The sequence below is a fragment of the Nothobranchius furzeri genome, chromosome 19, assembly GCF_043380555.1.
Source record: "Nothobranchius furzeri strain GRZ-AD chromosome 19, NfurGRZ-RIMD1, whole genome shotgun sequence".
NCBI classification, from domain to species: Eukaryota; Metazoa; Chordata; class Actinopteri; order Cyprinodontiformes; family Nothobranchiidae; genus Nothobranchius; species Nothobranchius furzeri.
The window spans coordinates 13912302-13937352 of NC_091759.1; the positions used below are offsets into that span (position 1 = coordinate 13912302).

The 25051-nt window shown below is 42.9% G+C and overlaps 1 protein-coding gene across 1 annotated transcript in view; it reads right to left on the minus strand.

Moving 5' to 3' along the window:
* Positions 1-24304, minus strand: part of c19h18orf21 (chromosome 19 C18orf21 homolog) — a 34075-nt gene extending 9771 nt beyond the window's left edge. Inside the window, exons 1-3 of the mRNA XM_015973312.3 lie at positions 24027-24304; positions 15204-15226; positions 14490-14713 (exon numbers count right to left, since the gene is read on the minus strand). Of these exons, the coding sequence (XP_015828798.1) occupies positions 14490-14713; positions 15204-15226; positions 24027-24112 (333 nt within the window). The 5' untranslated portion in view covers positions 24113-24304. The remainder of the gene's footprint in view (positions 1-14489; positions 14714-15203; positions 15227-24026) is intronic.
* Positions 24305-25051: the final 747 nt, after the last annotated feature.

Genomic DNA, 25051 nt, shown 5'->3' on the forward strand with positions numbered 1-25051 from the left:
TGCTAAAGAAGCTGGCTGTTCGCAGAGCTCTGTGTCCAAGCACATTAACAGACAGGCGAAGGGACGGAAAAAATGTGGTAGAAAAAAGTGTACAAGCTCTAGGGATAACCGCACCCTGCAGAGAATTGTGACGACAAACCCATTCAAAAATGTGGGGGAGATCCACAAAGAGTGGACTGCAGCTGGAGTCAGCGCTTCAAGAACCACCACGAGGAGACTCATGAAAGACATGGGATTCAGGTGTCGCATTCCGTGTGTCAAGCCACTCTTGAACAAGAAACAGCGCAAGAAGCGTCTCGCCTGGGCCAAGGACAAAAAGGACTGGACTGATGCTGAGTGGTCCAAAGTTATGTTTTCTGATGAAAGCAAGTTCTGCATTTCCTTTGGAAATCAAGGACCCAGAGTCTGGAGGAAGAGCGGAGAAGCACAGAATCCACGTTGCATGAGGTCCAGTGTAAAGTTTCCACCGTCAGTGATGGTGTGGGGTGCCATGTCATCTGCCGGTGTTGGCCCACTCTGTTTCCTGAGGTCCAGGGTCAATGCAGCCGTCTACCAGGAAGTTTTAGAGCACTTCATGCTTCCTGCTGCTGACCAACTTTATGGGGATGCAGACTTCACCTTTCAACAGGACTTGGCACCTGCACACAGTGCCAAAACCACCAGCACCTGGTTCAAGGACCATGGTATCCCTGTCCTTGATTGGCCAGCAAACTCGCCTGACCTTAACCCCATAGAAAATCTATGGGGTATTGTGAAGCGGAGGATGCAATACGCTAGACCCAACAATGCAGAGGAGCTGAAGACGACTATCAGAGCAACCTGGGCTCTCATAACACCTGAGCAGTGCCACAGACTGATCGAGTCCATGCCACGCCGCATTACTGCAGTTATTGAGGCAAAAGGAGCCCCGACTAAGTATTGAGTGCTATACATGCACATTCTTTTCATGTTCATTCTTTTCAGTTGGCCAACATTAGAGAAACAAACATTTTTTCATTGGCCTTTAGAATATTCTAATTTTCTGAGATACCAGATTTGATGTTTTCATTGGTTGTCACCTATAAATATCAAAATTAAACGTAATAAACATCGGAAATACATTGGTCTGTGTGCATTGCATGAATATAATGTACAAGTTTCACGTTTTGAATGGAATTACTGAAATATTTTCAACCTTTTGATGATATTCTAATTTACTGGCCAGCACCTGTAGTTTAAGTAGGGCTGGACGATATGGACCAAAACTTATATCTCAATATCTTTTTGCTGAATTCCAATATACGATATATACCTCGATATTTTTACTACTGTAAATAGTTTACAAGTTAACTCACTTCAAACTGTCTCGAGAAATTATATACATAAATCAGTAGATTAAATGCATAAAAATGTATTGATTCTTCCACACACACACACACACACACACACACACACACACACACACACACACACACACACACACACACACACACACACACACACACACACACACAGTTGAGAGCTAGAGTGTATCAAATGTCCAGCAGGCACTTTTTAATTATATATTCATAATTAATGTAAAATTATTTAAATTTAATCTAGAGGTGGGCAGATATCTTATATTTCTTGTCCAGAGAAAATAAATTTATCATGTTAAGCTAAATGTATGATGATGTAATTGCATCTACTGAAGATCACATGGGTCATGCACCGTGGAGTTGTTAGTTATCAGGGCAAACATGGCTGGAGTCTAACAGTATTGGCTCATATCAGTGATTATACTCTGATTGCTCTTTTATCAGTATTATTTTCGGGCAATTGTCGCCGTAACCCACGCCTTACAAAATCATCACTTTTTCAACGGAATCGCTCGTAACGGAGTATTTACCAGCATAGCAAACGAGAGCGGAAAAACCGGAACAACATTTCTCACCCGTTGAGCTCACATTCAAAATAAAATGCTAACCCTATAGTTTACTATTCAAACCCTTACAATATGTTTGAGGTCATTTGGCCACTCCGGCTTTCCGTAGCTGTTTCCTCATTACACAGGGGAGGGTGGGGTTTTGCCCCTCTCTCCGCACAAGCAGGATGTCGTCGTCTTCCTCCGCTTATCCGGGTCCGAGTTGCGGAGGCAGCATCCCAACTAGGGAGCTCCAGACCGTCCTCTCCCCGGCCTTCTCCACCAGCTCCTCCGGCAGGACCCCAAGGTGTTCCCGGACCAGATTGGAGCTGTAACCTCTCCAGCGTGTCCTGGGTCGACCGGGGAACTCCTGCCGGCAGGACATGCCTGAAACACCTCCCCGGGGAGGCGTCCAGGAGGCATCCTGACCAGATACCCAAACCACCTCAACTGGCTCCTTTCGATCCGGAGGAGCTGCGGTTCTACTCTGAGTCCCTCCCAAATGTCCGAGCTTCTCACCCTATCTCTAAGGCTGAGCCCGGCCACCCTATGGAGGAAACTCATTTCGGCCGCTTGTATCCGCGATCTCGTTCTTTCGGTCATTACCCAAAGCTCATAACCATAGGTGAGGATTGGGACGTAGATCGACCGGTAAATCGACAGCCTGGCTTTCTGGCTCAGCTCCCTCTTCACCACGACAGATCGGCTCAGCGTCCGCATCACTGCAGACGCTGAACCAATCCACCTGTCGATCTCCCGATCCCTCCTACCCTCACTCGTGAACAAGACCCCGAGATACTTAAACTCCTCCAATTGAGGTAGGACCTCTCCCCGAACCCGGAGTTGGCAAGCCACCCCTTTTCGGTCGAGAACCATGGTCTCAGATTTAGAGGTGCTGATCCTCATCCCGGCCGCTTCACACTCGGCCGCGAACCTACCCAGCAAGAGATGAAGGTCAGAGCTGGATGAAGCTAGGGGGACCACATCATCCGCAAAATGCAGAGACGAGATTTTCCTGCCATCAAACTCGACACACTCCACACCACGGCTGCACCTAGAAATTCTGTCCATAAAGGTAATGAACAGAACCGGTGACAATGGGCAGCCCTGGCGGAGTCCAACCCTCACTGGGAACAGGTCCGACTTACTACCGGCTATGCGGACCAAACTCACGCTCCTCTGGTAAAGGGACTGAATGGCCCTTAACAGAAAGCCACCCACCCCATACTCCTGGAGCGTCCCCCACAGGGTGCCCCTGGGGACACGGTCATAAGCCTTCTCCAAATCCACAAAACACATGTGGATTGATTGGGCAAACTCCCATGCCCCCTCCATCACCCTTGCAACGGTATAGAGCTGGTCCACAGTTCCACGGCCAGGACGAAAACCACATTGCTCCTCCTCAATCTGAGATTCAACTATCGATCGGACCCTCCTCTCCAGTACCTTGGAGTAGACCTTTCCAGGGAGGCTGAGGAGTGTGATCCCCCTATAGTTGGAACACACCCTCAGGCCACCCTTCTTAAAGATGGGGACCACCACCCTGGTCTGCCATTCCACAGGAACTGCCCCCGATGACCACGCAATGTTGCAGAGACGTGTCAACCATGACAGCCCTACAACATCCATAGCCTTGCGAAACCAGGACGAACCTCATCTGCCCCCGGGGCTCCGCCGCTTTGTAGATGTTTGACTACCTCAGCAACTTCTGCCCCCGAGATTGGACAGTCCATCCCAGGTCTCCCAGCTCTGGTTCCTCCTCGGAATGCGCATACGCAGGTGGGATTGAGGAGCTCCTCAAAGTATTCCTTCCACCGTCCAACTATAGCCCCAGTTGACGTTAGCAGCTCCCTATCCCCACTGTAAACAGTGTGAGCGAGTTGCTGCCTTCCTCTCCTGAGGCGCTGGGCAGTTTGCCAGAACCTTTTTGGAGCCGATCGACAGTCTTTCTCCAAAGCCTCACCAAACTCCTCCCATGCCCGAGATTTTGCCTCGGCAACTGCCACTGCTACACCCCGCTTGGCTTTCCAGTACCTTTCTGCTGCCTCCGGAGACCCACAGACCAGCCACGCCCTGTAGGCCTCCTTCTTCAGCCTGACGGCTCCCCGAACCTCTGGTGTCCACCAGCGGGTACGTGGGTTGCCTCCATGACTGGCACCATCCACCTTGCGACCACAGCTAGCAACAGCCGCCTCAACAATCGCAGAGTGGAACAAGGCCCACTCGGAGTCAATGTCCCCCACTGCTCTCGGGACGCGGTCAAAGCTCTGCCGGAGGTGGGAGTTGAAGACCGTCTTAACAGGTTCTTCTGCCAGGCGTTCCCAGCAGACCCTCACTATGAGTTTGGGTCTGCCAGGTCTACGCAGCATCTTCCCCTGCCATCGGATCCAACTCACCACCAGGTGGTGATCAGTTGACAGCACCTCTCTTCACTCGGGTGTCCAAAACATACGGCCGCAGGTCAGATGAAACGACTACAAAGTCTATCATCGACCTGCGACCTAGGCTGCCCTGGTACCAAGTGTACTGATGGGCATCCTTATGTTCGAACATGGTGTTTGTTATGGCCAAACTGCGGCTTGCACAGAAGTCCAATAACGAAACTCCACTTGAGTTCAGATCAGGCGGGCCGTTCCTCCCAATCACACCCCTCCAGGTCACGCTGTCATTGCCCACGTGAGCATTGAAGTCCCCTAGCAGGACAATGGAGTCGCCTGATGGAGCACTATCTAGCACTCGTCCCAGGGACTCCAAAAAGGGTGGGTACTCTGAACTGATATTTGGCCCATAAGCACAAACAACAGTCAGGACCCGTTTCCCGACCCAAAGGCGCAGGGAAGCTACCTTCTCGTCCCCCGGGGTAAAACTCAACACACAGGCAGAGAATCTTGAGGCTAACAAAAAGCCAACCCCAGCCCTCCGCCTCTCACCCGGAGCAACTCCAGCAAAGGAGAGTGTCCAACCCCTCTCAAGGACTTGGGTTCCAGAGCCAATGCTATGTGTCGTGGTGAGTCAGACTATATCTAGCCGGTACCGCTCAACCTCTGCCACAAGCTCCTGCTCCTTCCCCGCCAGAGAGGTGACGTTCCATGTCCCAAAAACCAGTTTTCTTGTCCAGGGATCGGACCGCCAAGGCTCCCGCCTTGGTCTGCCACCCGATCCACATTGCACCGGAACCTTCATGTTCCTCCTGCGGGTGGTGGGTCCACAGTTGGATGAGCCCATGTATCCGGTTCGGGCTGGGCCCGGCCGGGCCCCATGGGCAAAAGCCCGGCCACCAGGCGCTTGCTCACGGGCCCCAACCCCAGGCCTGGCTCCAGGGTGGGACCCTGGTAACCCTCCGGGCCGGGTACTCCGACTCTTTGAATTTACATCCATGAAATCTCACCCGTTGAGCTCGCCTTCAAAATAAAATGGTAACCCTATAGTTTACTATTCATAACCCTACAATATGTTTGAGGTCATTTGGACCCTCCGGCTTTCCGTCGCTGTTTCCTCATTACACAGGGGAGGGAGGGGTTTGGCCCCTCTCTCCGCACAAGCAGGATGGAAAAACAGAACTCCGTTGGCGTTAATCGTCCCCAAATAATTAAAAACCAGGACACCAAATGCAAAGTTTAGAGCAGCACATATACCCAGAGGCTCTTAGATTGAGCAAACTTGGGAGAATACAAGTAATAGCCGCTTAGAGACGGAGCAACATGTCGCTAGCATAGCGGCTAATCGCTAGCATAGCAGTTTGGCCAGTTATTTCGATATAAAGATATAAAGTCATCTTATAACTTGTTTAAAAATTATACCGATATTTTAAAAATAATGATTTATCGCCCAGCCCTAAATTGAAGGAATGATAAAGATTGCAAAAAAACTAGTTCAGGCTCTATTTTTACCCGCGTAATTAGGTGACATAGGTGCAAAGGGTCAATAAGCTGAGAAGCTCAGATATCCAGGAGGGGCCCAGAGTAGAGCTACTGCTTTCTTCTCGAGTTGAGAGGTTTTCTATGCTAATTTCCTCATTTGTGACATCAAAAATACGGATGTTTTTATACGGCTTGTTTTAGAGCTTTCCCTAAAACCAAACACTGACAGAAAACAAGTGGACAGTTTTTTTTTTCATGTTCGAAGTGATTATAGAGGCAGTAGAGACACACATGGCAGCACGAAAGGAGGGATTTACATTATATGTAAAATTATAGGTATATATTGTAAAATAATAAAATATAAACTAATATCTAAATATCAAATAAACTAGCACAGCACTGTATATCTTGCATTAACAGGTTAATCTATGTGTCAGGAATAAATTAAATGTCAAAAACAACATGAATATATATGGACAGGGAAATAACTGAACTGAATGTGTCTATGCGGTAACAAACATCTCTGCTGGGAAGTATAAATCAAGGAGGAAGAAGAGAAGAATGAAGGAGGAGGAGAATTGGCCGATCTTATGCGCTCCATTTACGGTATATGTCTCTCTTGCGGGGCTGCAATCCAACTTATTTCCATATCCGCTGCTAGATAACCTGTCTAGCGCACATAAACACATCTGATTTACAACAGCAGTAAGACACAGCTCTGCAGAGCTGAGGAAAACCTGTCATGCTGTGGCATCCGCCCCAAGGACAGCGCATTTACACGTCTCAAAGGGAAATTTGGTGTTAAACAATGGAAGGGATTTACAGCCAAACAGTGTGAGTGGAGAGGTGTAGATGTGTTTCCACTGGTCACGTGCCCTTTTTGTTGACACAAATTTACTCTATATACACATTTAGATGCGATGTGAAGAACACCCGGTGTATCACCGACAACAATCCTTCCAAATGCTTCAGGAACACAGTGCGGCCTAAACAAAGGGTTAAAAACAAAACTAAACAACACTGGAGATTTGAAAAGAACATAAAAAAAATAAAACTAAACCTTCATGTCCCAGAGTAACCCTCTAACGGGAATGTTTTGATACTCGTAGGGACAAGAAAAATGGATGCTAGGTTCTGCAAACACTCATGTCCTAGTTAAAGTAAACTTCTGTCTGAGTCACCACACATCAGTGTTGTGATTCTTCCTGAGAATAAGTCTTCTTGTGCCTGTTTTCACAGTAAGAAGAGAAGACCAAATAAAACAGATCCTAAACTTTAGCCTAGGAATCTTGACCAACCATAGCAAAAGATTTGGCTCTGTAGCACGGCCTATCCACACTCTACTGCAGCATTGTATATTTGTAGAAAGACATTGGGCGAGCTTTAAGAGCTGCAACAGAGAAAAATTACAAAGATGGTGAACTGTTGTGAAGGTTTTCCCCTGTGCCCATCTCAGACTCTTCTCGATGAGATCTTGGACTGTCGGACATCTACCAACAAAGTTCTGAGTAAACTTTAAATCTCACACCATGGGACCAATTTGGATGGTTTAAAACAGAAATGGGAGCTGGTATCCTTGGTACACTCTCGATCTGTAAGATCACTGTGTGCACAGACCCCTAGACCGCTCTGTTTGGAGTGGTTGCAATGGATGTTCTCTTGGACAAATGCCAGCTAAATTGTATCGCTTTTTGTTGGCTAAAAGACTAATATTGTCCAGGTGGAAGGACTTTCACCTGCCAGCATGTAGTCATTGGATCGCTCACCTGGAGAGGATTAGGCATATATTGGGGGGCTCTATCAGGAGATTTAATGTTGTCTAGTTGTCATTTATGTCATACTTTGATAGCGTACCCTTGGTTAATTTTTTTTCTTTGGAAAATTGATATTTGTGTTTTGGTTTGATGTTGCTTTGAAACCAGTTTTTTACAAAAATTTGCCTTGAGTTTGATCCAGGGTAGTGGGGTTGGGTGGAGGTTAGTTGTTTTGTTTTAAATGTTTGTTAGAACTTTAATAAAAAAAAACTTAGTTTAAAAAAAAGTAATCAACTTAGAAAATATGGGTTGATTCAGAATTAGTAAAAATTGATTCTGAATCGTTCGTTACAAATAAAAATCCTGATTCAGACATGAATCGACACACCAGCATCTCAGAGAAATGTGTTTTCATATCAAATCAAATCAAAGATACTTTATTAATCCCAGAGGGAAATTACATATTTGTAAAAATTTAAAAGCACTATTTGTCTGATACGTCATGTAACCAAAAATTGCTACTGACACATTTTTCATGTGTAATAAATAAAAAATTATAATAGTTTAACAATTTTTTGGAATCTCTTTCTAAACTATGATGGTGCATTTCTATTCTAGCCCAGAAAAAAAACACTTCTCTGGAAGCTTTTGTTGTGCCTTTCCTTCTTCCTACCTCGTCTGATAATCTCTGTTCATTTGCAGGGTGGCAAAAAAAGGATCACTCTTAGTTCTCCTCTAGTCTTCGGCGCTCCACCAAGCAGGTTTATGCCAGTTCACAAACGTTGACAAAGGTAAAAATATGTATCTCTGAAGACAATGTCTGGGCATATTGGCCTTTTTCCAAGCCATGATAATCAAATCCAAACATTATTCCTTGAGATGATGGGATGGTTGTCCAGTCATGGTTACCCATGCAGAGTTGAATGTTTATAACAATATTTTTTATCTTGAGCAAGTGAGGTGATGTTTGACAGAGAGACAGAGTTCAAAAGGAGAGCTAATTTTGGATCTATAAGTTATTTTTGACTTGTTGAAGTCCCAAACTGAAGTCTAGTTTACATAACAACTTTATAAATCAGACTATTTATTTATTTTATTTCATCTAAAGTAACATGACTGCAGCCAAAATAAACATTTGGCAGGTTAGGAAAGAATCAATTCTGATAACTTAAAAGGGTCCAAGTTCCAAAACCACATTTACCTTTTTGCTGTTGAACGTAGGCAGCTTGAGGTGTCTCATGTACCATACTAAAATCTCCGTGCCTACTCTGATTTGCTTTCCTATGTAAATTAGTAATCTTTTAATGCCCCGGAGAAACGGTTGAGTCCAAGTTAGGGTACAATAAAGCACCCTTAAATATAGAGATGTCCCAATACAACTTTTTCACTTCCGATACGATACCGAAATTACAGCCTTCAGTACTGACTGATACAGTCATCAGTCTGATAAAATATCAGCACAAATCATACATACCGTAAATCCTCTAATACAGGCCGGTATTCAATTAAAGGCCGGGTCTCCAATTTTGGCCAGTGACGGAGTCAGCGGAGGTGAATAATGGCCGGTCTCTTATTGTGGCCGTGTGGAATGTAGTAACAAGTAAATATGAGCGTCTCAGCGGCAGGGTTATAGTCCCCAAATCAACCAGCAGGAGGCAGTAGAGGTTCACACAGACCTTTATTAGGCTTTTTCTTCTACGCTTTGTAACGCTACAGACACGATCCTCTATCACGCTCCTACCACACAGAGTCACGGTGTCAGTTAACCATGCTAATTCAACCCGCTCCACAGAACACACATCACCTTCCCTGTGGCTTACATAACACTCACACAACACGCAAATCAGCACATAGGAACCAGCAGAACGATAGGAAACACATATAACACAATACCCAGAATGCACCTGGCTTACAACCCCAGCCAGGTCATTACACTATCAAGTTCAAAGAGAACGTGCTTATTATGCTGCAGAACACTCTGGGGAGCAGTAGCAGGGGTTGTATGAACTAGTCGACTTCACTATAGTGACTTGTTATGCCTGTCATCGACTAGTCGCTGTCACGTGATAATGACCGGCAAGATGCAGCCCTCGGAAAAGACAGCAGCCTGCTGTCAGCAGGTGACAAGCTCCTGCGCTCAGGGGGGCAACGCGCTGTGTCAGAGCATAGGTACTGACACGCGATCGTTCATGTCGGTTCATTTCCTTTAATGTTTTCTGTCTTTTATTTGCGCCTGATGTGTTTCGCTGCTGTGGAGCGGGGCACATCACCTTGTCCTCCGACTCAGAGATCACTGATGCGGCCGCCAAGCAGGGAGAGCTCCGCTGTTTTCGCGGTCGGTAGATCTGCCTCCTGAGCATGGCCACAATCAGGTGTCGCCACCTCAAAAACTAATTTAACACGCGATCGTTCATGTCAGTTCATTTCCTTTAATGTTTTCTGTCTTTTATTTGCGCCTGATGCGTTTTGCTGCATGCTGTGGAGCGGGGCGCTGCGCGCATCACCTTGTCCTCCGACGCAAATTCCACTACCTCTGCTCCGCTCCGCTCCGCCACAAACACCGGAGCAAAATCGGTCCCGTTGTAGTCAGTCAGAGCAATTCTACTACTGCGGCCGTGCTCCGGCAGTGCGGCGCCGCCCTCTGTTCCGGCGTCTGGCAAAAATAAAATCGATCCTATTTTCGCCGGAGCACCTCCGCAGTCAATGGACAGGAATCACAACTGCCCAACAGGAAAAGGAGCAAGCACAACTTCCTTTTTTCACAATAAATCGATAAACAAAAGGCGTTTTTTGTTTCATATGCACAGGTTTAACAACTTTTAACAACTATCAATGGCGGCTGAACTTTAAATGCACAAAAGTAAGCCATAAATACAGTTTCTACTGTCAAAGTAGTCGCCCTTTGTTGATCCAAACACTGCTGATCTCTCAACACAAATGATGGGCAGATTAAACAGTTCATTTCGATGCTTCTCCCACACAACGGGTGTTTGGATCTAACTTCCGCGTTTATTGCTCGGACTGTATGATACGGCCGCCAAGCAGGGAGCGCTCCACTGTTTTTGCGGTCGGTAGATCTTTTAGAACTGCAGTTCAAAGGTAACTCATAAGGTGAATATATATGAACCCAGGTAGCAGTTTCTCTTTAGGATTGAGAGGAGATGCAGGAAGATAATAAACAGGCAGGACAGAAAAATAGTCAAATAAAAACAAGTTAGTTTTTGTACCTGGTGGTTGCAACAAACAGACACCATTGAAGGTAATTAGAAGTGAGGACCAGAAAATGAAATAATTATTTTAATGTTTAAAGCAGCAGGAACTCCGAGAGGCTGCAGGCGCATCAGTGAGTTTGTAGCCGCTGCGCAGGGGGAGGGGGGAGAGGGCTGAAGCAGAAACTACCGTTGTTAAAAGAAATGTGTTTAACTTTGAAAATGTGGGCGCAATTTTAATTGTCAAAAACTCCAGTGAACCATTAGTTCATTTTGCTCAAATAGAAATAGAGGCCTGCCTCTAATACTGGCCCTCCTTCCAATAAAGGTCTGGAGCTTGATGAGTTTGAGTCAAATACAGGCCCGGGCCTGTATTAGAGGATTTACGGTACGTAGTGTGGAATGTATGAAAGGCTTGATCAAGTGATATTACTCAATTGGAGAACAAGAGCCAACAACAGTAAGTATGAAAAAAATGGAGGGGGGAAAATTAACTGTTGGTTGCTAAAATGTGAGCCTTAACGGATTGCTTATATTGGAGATTTTTTTAAGCTGTCCAATATAATCCAAAACACTGTTTTTGGGCGGATATCGAATGACTTCCGATATCGATATCAGAACGGGACATCCCTATTTAAATATGCATGTTCCAATCCACTTCAGCTGTGTCAATTTATAAATGGCAGTAACCAAAAACAATGCTAGCCAGAGCTATTGCTAATGCTAGCTTGAGCTACTGCTAAAGTACTGTCGGACGAGAGGGAAACATAGAAGAATGTCAGAGCACACATGTAACATTCCAGGAAGTGTTGGGAATATCCAGATTTTGAATGAGTAGACAGATCCATAGTTTGCCTATATACTTATAAGACACTGTATACGGCTGTACACTGAGTTTATAGCTTCAGGCAGTGCCACAGAGCCCTCAGGGTAAATGGGCCAAGCAGCATGCAACACGTTTAAAAACATTACCCACCATTGAACTTGTCTTTTTGTTGCACTTTGCTGTGCTCTTCCTCTGAATACTTTTTACCCCCAGCATAAACACATACTTTAAAAAAAAAGCTTAATGTTAATTAGGGTTTTGCTATAGGGCTGCAACAAACGATTATTTGGATAATCGATGAATCGGATGGGGTCTCGACACGATTAATCGATTAATTGGATTACATGGGGAAATTTTTAAAAACTGCTAGGGAAACGTTATTTCTCTCCTTCCTTCACTTTATTTAACACAACATTATTAGAAAACAGTTCAATAGCAGAAAAACAACATGCCATCAACTAAATTGTCTTATAAGGTGTATAGACAGAGACCCTAAGCTACATCTATCTGTGACCTAAAATGCTTGGTCCAAGTTAAACAGCTTAAGGGCAATTCTCATCTGTTTTGTTTGATCTCATCTGTAGACATTTATTATAATTGATGTCAAACAACTAATTTTTAAATGTAATTAAACATAGGCTGTGAATTAATCAAAATTGATCACTATTTCCAAAAATGACTGAAAAAATACCAAATAAAACAAAAGTAAATGAATGCCATCCTCCTTGCGATGATGCCCTGGGCAACTGCCATAAAGTCACATCAAGAAATGCTGCTGATCATTCCAATGATCCCAAATAGACTCACATTAGGCCACATGAAAGCAACTGAACCCAAAAATATATTAACCAGTATATAACTGCACTCTCACACAACACGCCTGCAGCAACAGTTAGGACTCCTCCCTCCCTTTTAAAAGCGTTTTTGCTTCTGAGGACATTGTGGTTGTAAAACCACATGCTAGTAGTCTGGCCCCGGTGTGATCAACCAGTTTCTGCGGGAATGTGACGGCGGAACCAGGGCCAGATTAACACTTTGTTGTACCCTGGGCAACAATATTCAAGGGCTCCATCATCACGACCCGAGGATCACCATAATGTGGTCACATATAGAATATTTTACTGTAATATGCAGTAAATATACTCAATACTTGAATGCCTGACAACACGTAACCCGCCCAGAGTAACCTCTGACCCACCTCGTGTGGACTGACCAATGAGGAGAGGGTCTTAACTTGAGGCCCTCTCTTCATTGGTTAGTCTGCATGAGACTGACTCTCAACTGACATTCGAAGTCATAGGCAGCGAAGCGTCTCTGTGCAGCGCAAAAGCCCGGGTGGACAGGTTGTTTAATATAGGGTGATCATATTTCCATTTCCAAACAAGAGGACAGGGGATCTGTGCCTATGACGTCACACTATGGCAACGCCACACAAACCATGTTGGGACCCATTTTTTTAAGAACTAAATTAATATCAGATTCTGCCAATAAAAGGCTCTAAAACAGTTCATATGTAAATATTTTGCATATTTAATGCAAAATCTCATTTTTCTGCTTTAGTGCTGCAACAAGGTTGTATTAATAATAAATTATTATACCTTTTGTTTTACTACAGCATTGGTAAGCTTCCTGTGCACAGATTATTAAGGATGCTTGTTTCAGCTGTGAGATTAGACGATAGGATCAATGAAAAAATAAGTTGTCCCAAACTCCATGGAAACTTTCAGAGAATCCACAAATAGTGGCTTTCAAATAGTTTTGTTACTTTTTGCAAGTTTAGAAAAGAAGCACATGAGACAGCATGTCTGATCAACGGGGGAAAACGGAACGTACGGTCACCATAGTCCTCATAAAGCGGGAAATTATAGATACAGTATTGTGCTCGTGCCCTGGGCCCTTTAGAGTTCGTGGGCCCTGGGCAATTGCCCATTTAATCCGGCCTTGGGCGGAACCGGTTCGCAGCAGCGCGAACCTTGCGCTGATCTGCCGGCTCTCCCTCGCTGATCTGCCGGCTCTCCCTTGCGCTGATCTGCCGGCTCTCCCTCGCTGATCTGCCGGCTCTCCCTTGCGCTGATCTGCCGGCTCTCCCTCGCGCTGATCTGCCGGCTCTCCCTCGCGCTGATCTGACTTGCTCTGCGCGCAACGGCGGGCGGGAAGGGGGGGGGTTGCTTTTGGGAGAGTTGTGCGACACAACGAATCGATGACGCAATTTGTTGCCAACGCTTTTAGTAATCGATTTTCATCGAATTTATCGATTCGTTGTTGCAGCCCTATTTTGCTGTGATAACTGGTTGAAAGGGGAAAGAACCCATCACCACCTGTCCTCTAAATGGGAGTGTGAATGGACAACACAGCAATCATGCTGTTTGACACTGCTTGGTAAAATCCATTAGGAGGACATAGGAGTGTGGTAGCCAGTGTAATGGCCCTGTAGGACAGAACAGTGTCAGTGCACGCAGGCACTGACTAGAAACACAAGGTTTATTACTGTTAGACCAAAAGGGACGGTAATTACTGATACATGATAATGAAATACACTTCCTGTGGTGTTAATACTGATGACTTCATCCATCTTGGTGGCACTGACTAAATACAACTACACAGGGTTTGAGAGGTAAATGTAACTTTTTAAAGAAATGATGACAATAAAAGGCAATAAAACAGATGCTAAGACAAATGGATAAGAATGATCTGATTGAAGGAATGAGTGAAGTTTCCAAAGACAAGAATAAATTAAAAACACGATGACCCTTCTTTCACCTGAGGCTCAGTTGGGAAAACCAGATTAGCTAACAAGTTAATAAGCTACCTTCTATAATACGTTACGTCTGACAAATCACTGACATTTGGATTTGTTTTCCATGTAAAACTTTGGTCATTTGTAGTGAACATAATGGTTTGTGTGGAACAAAAGGATCTTTCCTTTATGTGTGTAAGTGAAGAATTTTCTCTTCTCACAAGTGTTGATGATGACTTCAGGAAGCGGAGCAGCAGCTTTTTCTGCATCAGGCTCAGTCGTTGTCCTCTGGCCCTCCTGAGCAGGATGCTCTGCACTCGCGCTGACGGACGCCGTTTGGGCCGCAAACGCACATGGTGATTGTCAGGCTTCAGCCACTGGTAACAGTATGAACACACCGAGGTGCTCGTCAACAAACTGGAGAATTTCTTCCCTTTTTGTCCAGCTGTAAAACAAAATCAGCCTGGGATCATTTCTTTAAAGCTGTTTGGAACAAAGATGACTTTCTCTGCTAAATTATACCTCAAACCCAGTTTTTATACATTCTTTGCATTTCTGTAACATAATGAATTTTAAAATCGACTAAGCATTTATGTTTACCTAATCAGTCCCTAGACGAACAACATGCTTATTAGGTACTGTGTTATTTATGGAGAGAACCCGTAATAGTCTAGCTGAATGACAACGCCGTCCACTCATGTGGTTTGGCTAGGATGGGTGGAGATTACATCTGTGTGTTTGACTCCAACAAGCAGTCTGCTACAGACAGCTGGACGACGGACTGTGTGTGTCTGGCTGAGGATTTAGGGTTTCATTAACCTTGACGAGCTGATGACAAGGTTCTGCCCGCAAACTCAACGTGGACATTTTGCTATTTGACCTTAGAAAACATGCAAGAAGACAATGTTAGGGAACATGAAGGACTCTAAACTTACCATTTTTCTTCAAATGTGATTTCCTAAAGAGAAAGAGAAAATCTAATTAGACAATTCTACCAGACATGAGTAGCACCACCGGACGTGTAAGCATCGCGCAATGTCAGCAAACCGTAGTACACAGAAATTAGCTGGCATTATGGTGGATGGGTGCGTTTCCACCAGCCACAAAGCGAGGTGTCCCAGAAGCGTAGGAAGTGTTGCTTATGATTAGATTTTTTTTACACCCTACGCTTCCGGAACATGTCAAGCTCAGCAGTTTAGATCGGGCCAGACAGGAAGTCAAACACAAAAGCAGTGTAAAACATCTGGAAACTTTCAAGTGCAGATGTCCAATTGCTTAAATAGTGAAGAAAGTACGTCATGACCTGTGAAATCACCATAGCCGAGGTAAACAGAACAGAAAATAAACCACAGACCTGTTTGAAAATGTGCATATGGTGCTGCAGTGCTAACATGATTTTTTTGACCTCATGGAACCAGCTGCGTGGAACGCTTTGCTGGCATTTCACATCTCAAACACTCCTGGCAGGAAGTGAGCTCGTGAGTAAACTGCATCTCTTACATTACGCGCCACTTATGCATCCAATGGAAAGGCTGGGTTCAACCGTAGCGGACTTTCTTAGTGGGGAAAAAACATTTATTTTATAAATCTTGAAGTAGATAAATATAAATATAATTCACAAGGAACTGTTTTTAGTGTATTTATGATTCAAGTTCATAAATTTAAAATGAGAAATGTAAGAAAATATCAATTTCTGTGTTGTGATACTGAATCAATATTTAACCGTCCCACTGTCTTTATGGGTGACCCTGCGAGGAGAGTTGACCATTGAGCAGGAATGATGGTTTATCCCTTGAGGTCCACATGGCAGGGGTGAGGTGGTGCTCACTAGGGCTGCGCGGATCGATCTAACGTTGGTATTGAGTATTTATTATATACCTGCGTGATGATATCGATTCAGTTTCTTCTACCCTGGCAAGCCATGACGTACTCAACGCTACAGATGTCGGTCAACGAAAGCCAGACTAAATAAATGTATTATTTAGTCCTGGGCATGCTCCATTGACGGCTCTCGGTTGTGGGGCGGGTTCTACCGTTGTCTTTCAAATGATCTCCGCATTCCACTGGACAATGAATGTGACATACTCTTGTTTCACTCTGTTGCATCATCCCACCCACCAGGCATATAGAGTGCCCTGATTCGCCCACAAAGCGGATAAAGCTCTGTGATTTGTTCACTAAGCAGATAGAGCACTATGATTGGCCCACCATTATGGACCAATCACAGCTCTTTATGTGTTTGAAACCCCTCTAGAGAGCTGTGATTGGCCAGCCAGAGTCCTGGTAGGAGCTGCGGAGGTTCCAGTGGAGCGTGCCTAGACCAAACTTTGCAAAGCAAGAATTTGGTCTAGTTCACTAGGCTAGCAAAACACATCATTTTCCTAAATAAACGTTAGTACTTCTATCTGATCTTGACTCAAACAAAAACTAAAGTCAAAATAGTCCAAACATGATGCCAAAGCCGTTTCAAACGAGCGGCTGACCGCCGGATAGTCACGTTTGCTTTTTTCCAATAACATCCCGCTTACTTAGTGTTGCGATTGGCCCATGAAATCTATAGAGAGCTATGATTGGACCTCCACTGACCGGCAGCCATCTTGATTTGTAGTTTACCTGGCTGATACCTGTGATTGGACTGTTTCGAGCGGCAGCCATGTTTGTTTGCAGGGACATCTCGCCTACCTCGCTAAAAGAGCGCTGTGATTGGCCTAACAAACCATTAAAGCACTGTGATTGGAATGCCACAGATGTCAGTCCGCCGTTACATTTTAAATAAGTAAAACAGAGTGCCAGCACGAGACAAGCGCAGAACAGCAGACTGCACTGTTGTGGCTGCGTGATGGCAGACCAAAAAAGGAGTGCCGTTTGGAATTTATTTTGTACACAGCTTCATACAATTCAAATAGAAAAAAAATCTTGAGTTCAGTTTTTTTAAACCATTTTGACTTTCCTAATAAAAATTTTATGTGCCTGAAAATGTTTCCTGTATTTTATTATCATCGTACACATGATTTATTAAAGGAAAACTTACAAAATAATTAATTAATCAATAAAACTCGAGTTTTCAGACAAGATTCTCATACTGATGATGAATACATATAAATATATGTATAAAACTAGATGGTACTAGACTAGTAGTAAAAAGTATCGGTATTGGTATCGGCAATACTGGCCCCTGTATTTACTTGGTATCGGATCGATACCAAATGTTGCAGTGTCATACAGCATTACTGTCACATGACTAAACAAATACATATCACCCCCCATCGCAGTCTGAAACATAAACAAATGGAAAAATGTTGGTTGTTAATATCGGCCCAGTAGCGATACGTTACAAAAAGGCCAACAGCGGCCAATACCGAAATCGATGCCGATATGTTATGCATCCCTACTTTAAAGTGTCTGGCTGAGTTTTCTAGTTAATTTCAGTCATAAAATTTGCGAATATCGTCCGGCTTTTAGTTCCGTCTCCCCTGTATTGTGATATATATCACCACATTATTAACAAAACTCACCCCTTTTTATGATACTCTGGTTAATTTACAGCTGCTTTATTATTTTCATATAAATTTGACAAAAGTAATGTGATGAATAATGAATATTACATAAGATTGTTGAAATGATCAATCAGGAGAATGTCAACTATCCATCCCATGTCATGGATCGGGATAGAAAAAAAATCCAAGCAGAAACACAGAGGTATGCCCCTAACAATGTAGAGCAACATTACCCTCCCAAAGGGCTGCTTCTATTCTTAGGGCAAAGAAATTTAATGAACATCTTAACTGAGCCACAGCTAAGCCCCGCTAAAATTAGCTTCAGGCTCAAATCGATGTGGGGGTCATCTGGTGTCTGGCTGCACGTGCAGCTGGGACGTGCATGAAAATAGGACCAGCTGCTTATTTAAAGGAGGACGGGGTCCGTTTTTAATCCAGCACTGACCTATGGAAAGCTGTCGGTTTGTTGACGCGTCTGCTAAATTGTGCAGCTGGATGAGGTTGGATGCAGCTTGATGAATTGCAAGTTGGGGAAAGCTCTGCAACACTCATCCCTACTTGGAGTTACTGATCCTCACCCAATTTGATAATCAGTGGATTAAATCTCCAGATTAAAAAGCTCTGTCAGAAAACACAAAGTGAAATCGAGTTTTAGGTTTTGTGACTCTGCAGTCAATGACTCAAAGACCTTGAACAATCTGAGAGCCTCTGGGTAGTTCAGGAGGCTGTTTTATGTAAAAATTTTTCAAATGTAGTATTTAATTTGATTTCCCAAAACAGTTCAGAAATCAGACTTCCTCGCTGTGTACGTCACTGACGGAATGATCAGATGGCACAAAACCACTGTTTGAATTTTGTTGGCTTATAGTAAAACCAAGCAATCAAGTCTGTGTGGGAATTTGGTTTCCTTTCTGTTCCCTTGATGACTGGGCTCCTAGAAACTGCCCACCACAGACCCGTCCCAGTGCACCGCCTCATTAACATACTTGTCATGCATCTCCTTTTAAGTGCATATTTGTTGTGGTGATAAGAAGCTGAAGATATGGTCTTGGCTGACGCAGAAGGGTGGGAGCGGATTGTCAAATTATGTGTTGGCCACCACTTGAAAAAATGAGATCAGAAATGTAGATGAAAGCAAGATTCGGCTCAGAGGATGTAGCAGGAATGGAGCAGAACAAAAAATGATGCAAAATTAATTCTCAACACATTATAAAAATGGTCATAAACATCTTAATGGGGTTTTAAGCAACTGCAGTCACTAACTGCATGTTTACGATCAGATGAACCTTCACTGTCTTACATGCTCATAGTAGATTTAAATGAAAGTGGTCGAAACCCTAACCCCAAAAAAGGAAGAAAATTAGGCTTATCCATGAATTATGCTGTTATTTATTTACTTATTGGTTAAAATTCAGTTCCCATTTTTTGCTTCTGGTTTGTTTTGCGTATGATACCAGAGGGCTTGTAGACTAAGAAAATTAGACAATTTCAGAAATAACTAGAAAACTTAGTTTTTAAAACTGAGAAAAATGCTTAAACTGACAATGTGTAGTTCTTACTTTTAATCTGTGGAAATATCCATCAAAATGTTGTCAAAAATTAATTAAATGATGCCCAGTTGTTTGCGGTTTTGTAACATATAACGATAAAAACCGGGTCTAAAATGCATGGGATCGGGTCTAAAGGTGCTTCTCAATGTCAAGGCGCCTAGCCTCGCAAGGCAATGTCTTGCGAGGCTTGCTTACGAGGACACCGTCCTTCCTTGGTTAAAGAAAATGTTTAAATAGAACAGACTTACATCACGTGACTGCGGCTTCAGCAGCGGTCACGTGACCTGGAAGGTAAGAGTCTGTTTTTATAGGGCTGCAAGATATCAGGAAACCTGCGATATGTGATAACAGTGATTAATATTGCGATGAAGATATTACTTGCAATAAATAAAAACTTCACTCAGGAACAAAGATAATCAAAAACAAAGACATTTAAAAATGACAAAATAAAATATCATAAAAATGAGGAAAGCAAAGATGTGAGGAAAGGGAAAAAGAAAACGAACAAGAAAGCAGAATCAGCAGAAAGAGCAGAACAAAGCTAGCTCAGGTGTTTGCTAACCATCAAAATTAAGTGCCGTCCGCCTCGGGGGCGGGCAACTGACCTATGAGAATCCACCCAATTGGCCAAATGGGTGAAGAGCTCTATTTGATTTGTTCAAAAAACATCACACTTCCGTTTGATTGACAGACTGCACTATGTGAAGCAAACATTTGAGCTGACCATTCATAGAGATATTTATCAGTTCTTTGCGATATACATATTGTGCATGCTGATATCGCGATAACAATATATTTACAATATATTGTGCAGCCCTAGTTTTTTACATATAAGTTTCTATATAAATATATGACGAGCCCTTTACTTTTTAAATTGTGTATGTATTGGTTAAATTAAATATGTAAGCGAGTTACTACTTGCAAGCCACGAAAAGTTGCAACAACTGAGTAACTAACAAACCATAGATAATGCTCTGAATATTAAAAAATAACCACTTTATTTATCAGCCCAATGCCTACAATTATTACTCAAAATTTGCCGTTGAAATAGCCGCTGGTTTCTGATCTGCCATTCTTTAGAAAGTACAGCGCTTTATTCGGGGAAGTGTTTGAACAAGGCCATTTTGTGTATCCTTGATCAGCTAGCTTAATTTTAAAGGCACGGTCTAAAAAGATCAAATTTGATTTATTTAAACTGTCAAAACATAAAAGCAGTTTCAAACAAATTAATCAAAAAGCAATAATTCAAGCTCTTGAAAGACATTCATTTAATCTATATCAAACAAAAAATAGCAATTGATGTTTCTTTAATTTGTTAGACAGATGTCTGATTGATCATATTAAATGGACAGCTTGAAACACCACAGCTGCTTTAACAAAATGGTATCCTCATTTTTGGTTTTACTTCAGATAAACAAGATAATTACATAGTTATTTATTGTATCTCATTGCCTTCTCTGCTGCTCTGCTGTCCTATGTACCCATAAATCAATATATTTGGATTAAAGTCAGTCATATATTTACTATAAATGTTCAACACTTGCCTGAAAAAAGGAAAACATGTAGACTCTGTGTGATGATTACAACATCCAGTAAAGGTTATTTAAGAACCAAGTCGTCATTGCATTGTTTGATTATCAGAACAGTGTGTCTAGCTCTGCTTATTTACTACTTAACTGGTCTGAGTCACATGTGAGCCGAAATAACATGACATCAGATCCCAGATCTAGAATATCCACCTCCAAATCTCACATTCAGATTGGAATAATTTGGCAAATTCCACCACTTTTATTTAGCTAAAAGCTAGTATAGAAAACTGTTGTTGTTATTCCCTCCCTCCCTCCCTCCCTCCTTCCTTCCTTCCTTCCTTCCTTCCTTCCTTCCTTCCTCCCTTCCTCCCTCCCTCCCTCCCTCCCAGCAGCGTATCCAGAGTTGGGTCTTTTCAGCAGCGTATCCAGAGTTGGGCCGCGGGGGCAGCAGCCTAAGCCGAGATGCCCAGACTTCCCTCTCCCCAGCTGATTGGGTCAGCTCTTCTGGGGGAATCCCAAGGTGTCCCCTGGCCAGCCGAGGGACATAGTCTCGTTAGCGTGACGAAGAATGTCCAAACTTAAAGGTTCCTTCAAATGCGTTCTTCAAACATGTCCTTCTTTCACCAAATTTGAAGGGCGGGTCTAGAAAATCTTTCGTGACCTATCCATCCCAAGATTCACTGCTGGCCTTACATTGACTTTGTAGAGGATCAGTTTAAAATGTAAGTACATTTTAAAATCTGACGGTACAAAAATGAAAAGCTTATGCTGTTAGGCTGTTGTTGATGTCACATCATCAGTTGCTATGCAACAGTCCATACAATAAATCTGATGGCAAGAGCTGTTCACATCCTGTCTTTGCAGTTGAAATCCTTCAAAGGCTGTAGGTGCAGAATTAGGACACAGCCTAGAGCCAAATTTACACTTTGATCAGCTCGGTCTTGTCCTGGTAGGGTCCATGCCTCTACATCGGTGTTGTTTGTGCGGTGTGGATCAGCCCTGCTTCCCTGATGCTTGTCTGATGCTGAGCTGATGCAACACGCCCACCTATGGACTGATTGGCCAGCTGAAGTCATGTTATGTTGCGGCAGCATGAGGTCTGACCTTCTGCTGTGACAGTGTGCATTCCTGGATGGGAGAAGAGCCCACGGCAGCACTCCTGCCTAGTGAGAAGAATAAGAAGCTCTGTGCATCAGACCCTATTTTTTTTTTACTTAATGCTTTTTTTTACGTCCCCATCAACAAGTTGGGGGGGTGTCAAGAGCAACGTCTTCCTGCGGTGTCCGTGAGGGCGCACGGGGTTGCTTAGCGTTCCTCCCATAGATATGTATATAAACACGTGTTTATATACATATCTATTATATGAAAATTTGCGATAACGGTATAACCGAGGACGTGACTGATGCGAGACAAAGTACTTTACAAATTAACAACTTTATTAGTGCAAAGAACCCACCAATATATTTTCATTTAAGCAGCAGTTTTTACGTGCATCAAAACTACATTAAAATGTTTGTGCAAATGGGCTGAATATCCTCCTGAGCATAACCATGTGTAGTATCTAATAACTTAAAAAGTCGCTTTGCAACATGAAACTCAAACTGTTGAGTAAAAAAAAAAGTAATACATAAAAAAAAAACATGGATAAAGTGCCCTTTTCAAGTTTTAAGATTTTTTGGTCAGAAACACCAACATGTTCACAGATGTGGGCTTAAGGGTTAGGGTTAGTTTCCACCTGCACTGAACAACCTTTCAGATGCAGAGCTAGTTGCTGGAATGCAGAGGTACTTGCTAGCTAATCTGCTGATGTTGGGAAAGTTTACCATGTGAACCCTCCACCACAATACGATCACACTCACTGTCTGCTGGTGGACTATTCACATAACTGCTCAGTTCTGATAGCAACCTGTCTGCAGTTACATCCGTCTTGCCACTAACAGGTCCCTTCAAAAAGGTCCCGAGACTCTTTTTTGGCTTTTTAGCGGCTCCTTGATTTGTTTGGTCTCCAGCAGATGTGGGAAGTGTTTCTGAAACACCTGTGGCTGTGCTACCCTGGTGTGACACATGATGCTCTAGTTCACTCATGACCTGAACTTTGATGGCTTCGCTCTCACTCTCGCTGAAATATTCTGTGCGGAAACGTGGATCAAGTAGAGAAGCCATGTTAATAAGCCTCTCTGTGTCTTTGTAGCTTTTGTTCATGTAGTCGAGTATTGCTGTTTCGATGTCTTTGGTCAGCGGTGTGTCACTCTCTTTTACCTTTAACAGGTCGTTGTTAAACATCTGAAGAACAGGCTTAACACATACTCTTCAGCAGAAAGAGCATCTGTAAACCTAGAAGTGGACTCAATGCAGCGCTGACTGAGTCAAGCACCTGAATGTCTTGCCATGTCAACATGAGGTGCCTTGTGGTTTATCAGCAGCTAAAACCTGTGTTATAGCCTTTTCTTGTTCCAGCAGTCACTGGATCATTCTCTGCTTTGAGCCCCGACGACGAGTGCAACATTCAGTTATGATTCCATGCTGTAGTTCTTTTTTCAAACACAGAGCAGTTTTTGTTTACCTGTTTTCCCGCTACGTTTCGTTTGCAGCCGCAAAACGTCACATCACTACTAAATATCTCCTCATAAAAAGTGGAAATGATGTCTTCTCTGTCAGGCACTGACTTTGTATTCTTCTACATTTTGCACCAAAGGAGTGGCACTCCAATTTCTCTGTATCCTGTACAACAACAATAAAGGCTATTCTATTCTATTCTATTTAACCTTAAAATAAATATTTTTATCATTATTAATTTAAATATTATTAGAAAATTTCCCCAACAAATTACAACAAGGTAAAAATACCAAAAATTTCGTTTTTTTTTTTTAGTTTGGAAAAAATGATTAAAAAGACAAAACCACCAGAAAAATGTTACAAATTTTACAGAAGATCTTTGATACGAGTCACTGACTTGGGTGTCAGTTCCTAACGTGATGAATGAGAACTGTAACAGAAAACATTTAACTAATATTCTAGATTACAGATTAGGAAGAAGTCAAGTGGATTTCTGGTAAAACTGCTCCTCGTAGCGGTCACATGTTGTAATTACAACAATATTGGACGGACATGTCGCTTAACGAAAACAAAACCTTATAGTAAAACCTGATATTAAAAGTTATATTAAAATAAACATTACTTACAAAAAGAACCGTGACAGCTCCGGGCACGTATCCTGATACAGCAGAGACGCATCAAACAGAAAACGTTCTCTAAAAACTGGACCCATCTTTTTTAAAAGTGCGCAATTCTGTCGGAAAAGCTCAACAAACGGTGTATGGAGCCCAACGAGGTCTAAATATCGACACTAAAACCCGTTTGTAAATACGGTAGTGACAGTCAGTGAAAGACGGTAGTCAGTGCTATTCCATCAGAAGGGTCAGGTTTTACATCGACAGCCAACGTGGAGACGTTACGTCGCAGCCCTATGACGTTTTCCGTGGTGCATTGTGGGAGATTGAGTAACACGAACTCGCGCTGCGATAGTGCAGTCCTAACGTGTCCTTCATAGTTGATAAAACCAAATAAATAAATAAACCACAAATATTTATTAGCAGGTAATGCTTGACCACATCAGGCTGATTCAATACAGGCTAATCCAATAAATAATTTAAAAGAGGGTGATTGAAATTCTCTTTCTTGAAGACATTTTATTTCTCATAATTAAACTGAAGACCGCTTTAATCTTTTAAGATTAACATATTCTGGATTAATGTGAATCTACAACATACAGACTAAATGTCTAGTTTTAATTTGGTCTCAACACATACAAACTAAAGGCAAAAGGTCTTTTGGTATTTTTCAAAAGTCACTTTTAAGAAGTTGCAAGAAATTAAATAATGAATGAAAGAATGAGAGAAAACATTATTTTTTTAAAGTTATTTAAGTGTCAGTTGTGTCGAAACTGATTTGAGTATGGGGTTCCATTTGTGCCATTTCTAAATCAGTGTTATCTACATGTTCGTAGCCTAAGGTGTCCATGTACATTTTTTATGCGCTCAAACTTTGAATGTTCTTCACCTTAGTTGGTCTTGTTCTTCCAGATCTACTGATGTTTTATTTCTTTCCTAAACACTGCTGTTGGACCATGTCATCACAGTGAACTGTGTCTCCTGATCATGGACGTATAGTTTTGGAGGGGCAAAGTCAATTTTTGTCCCCTGCACCT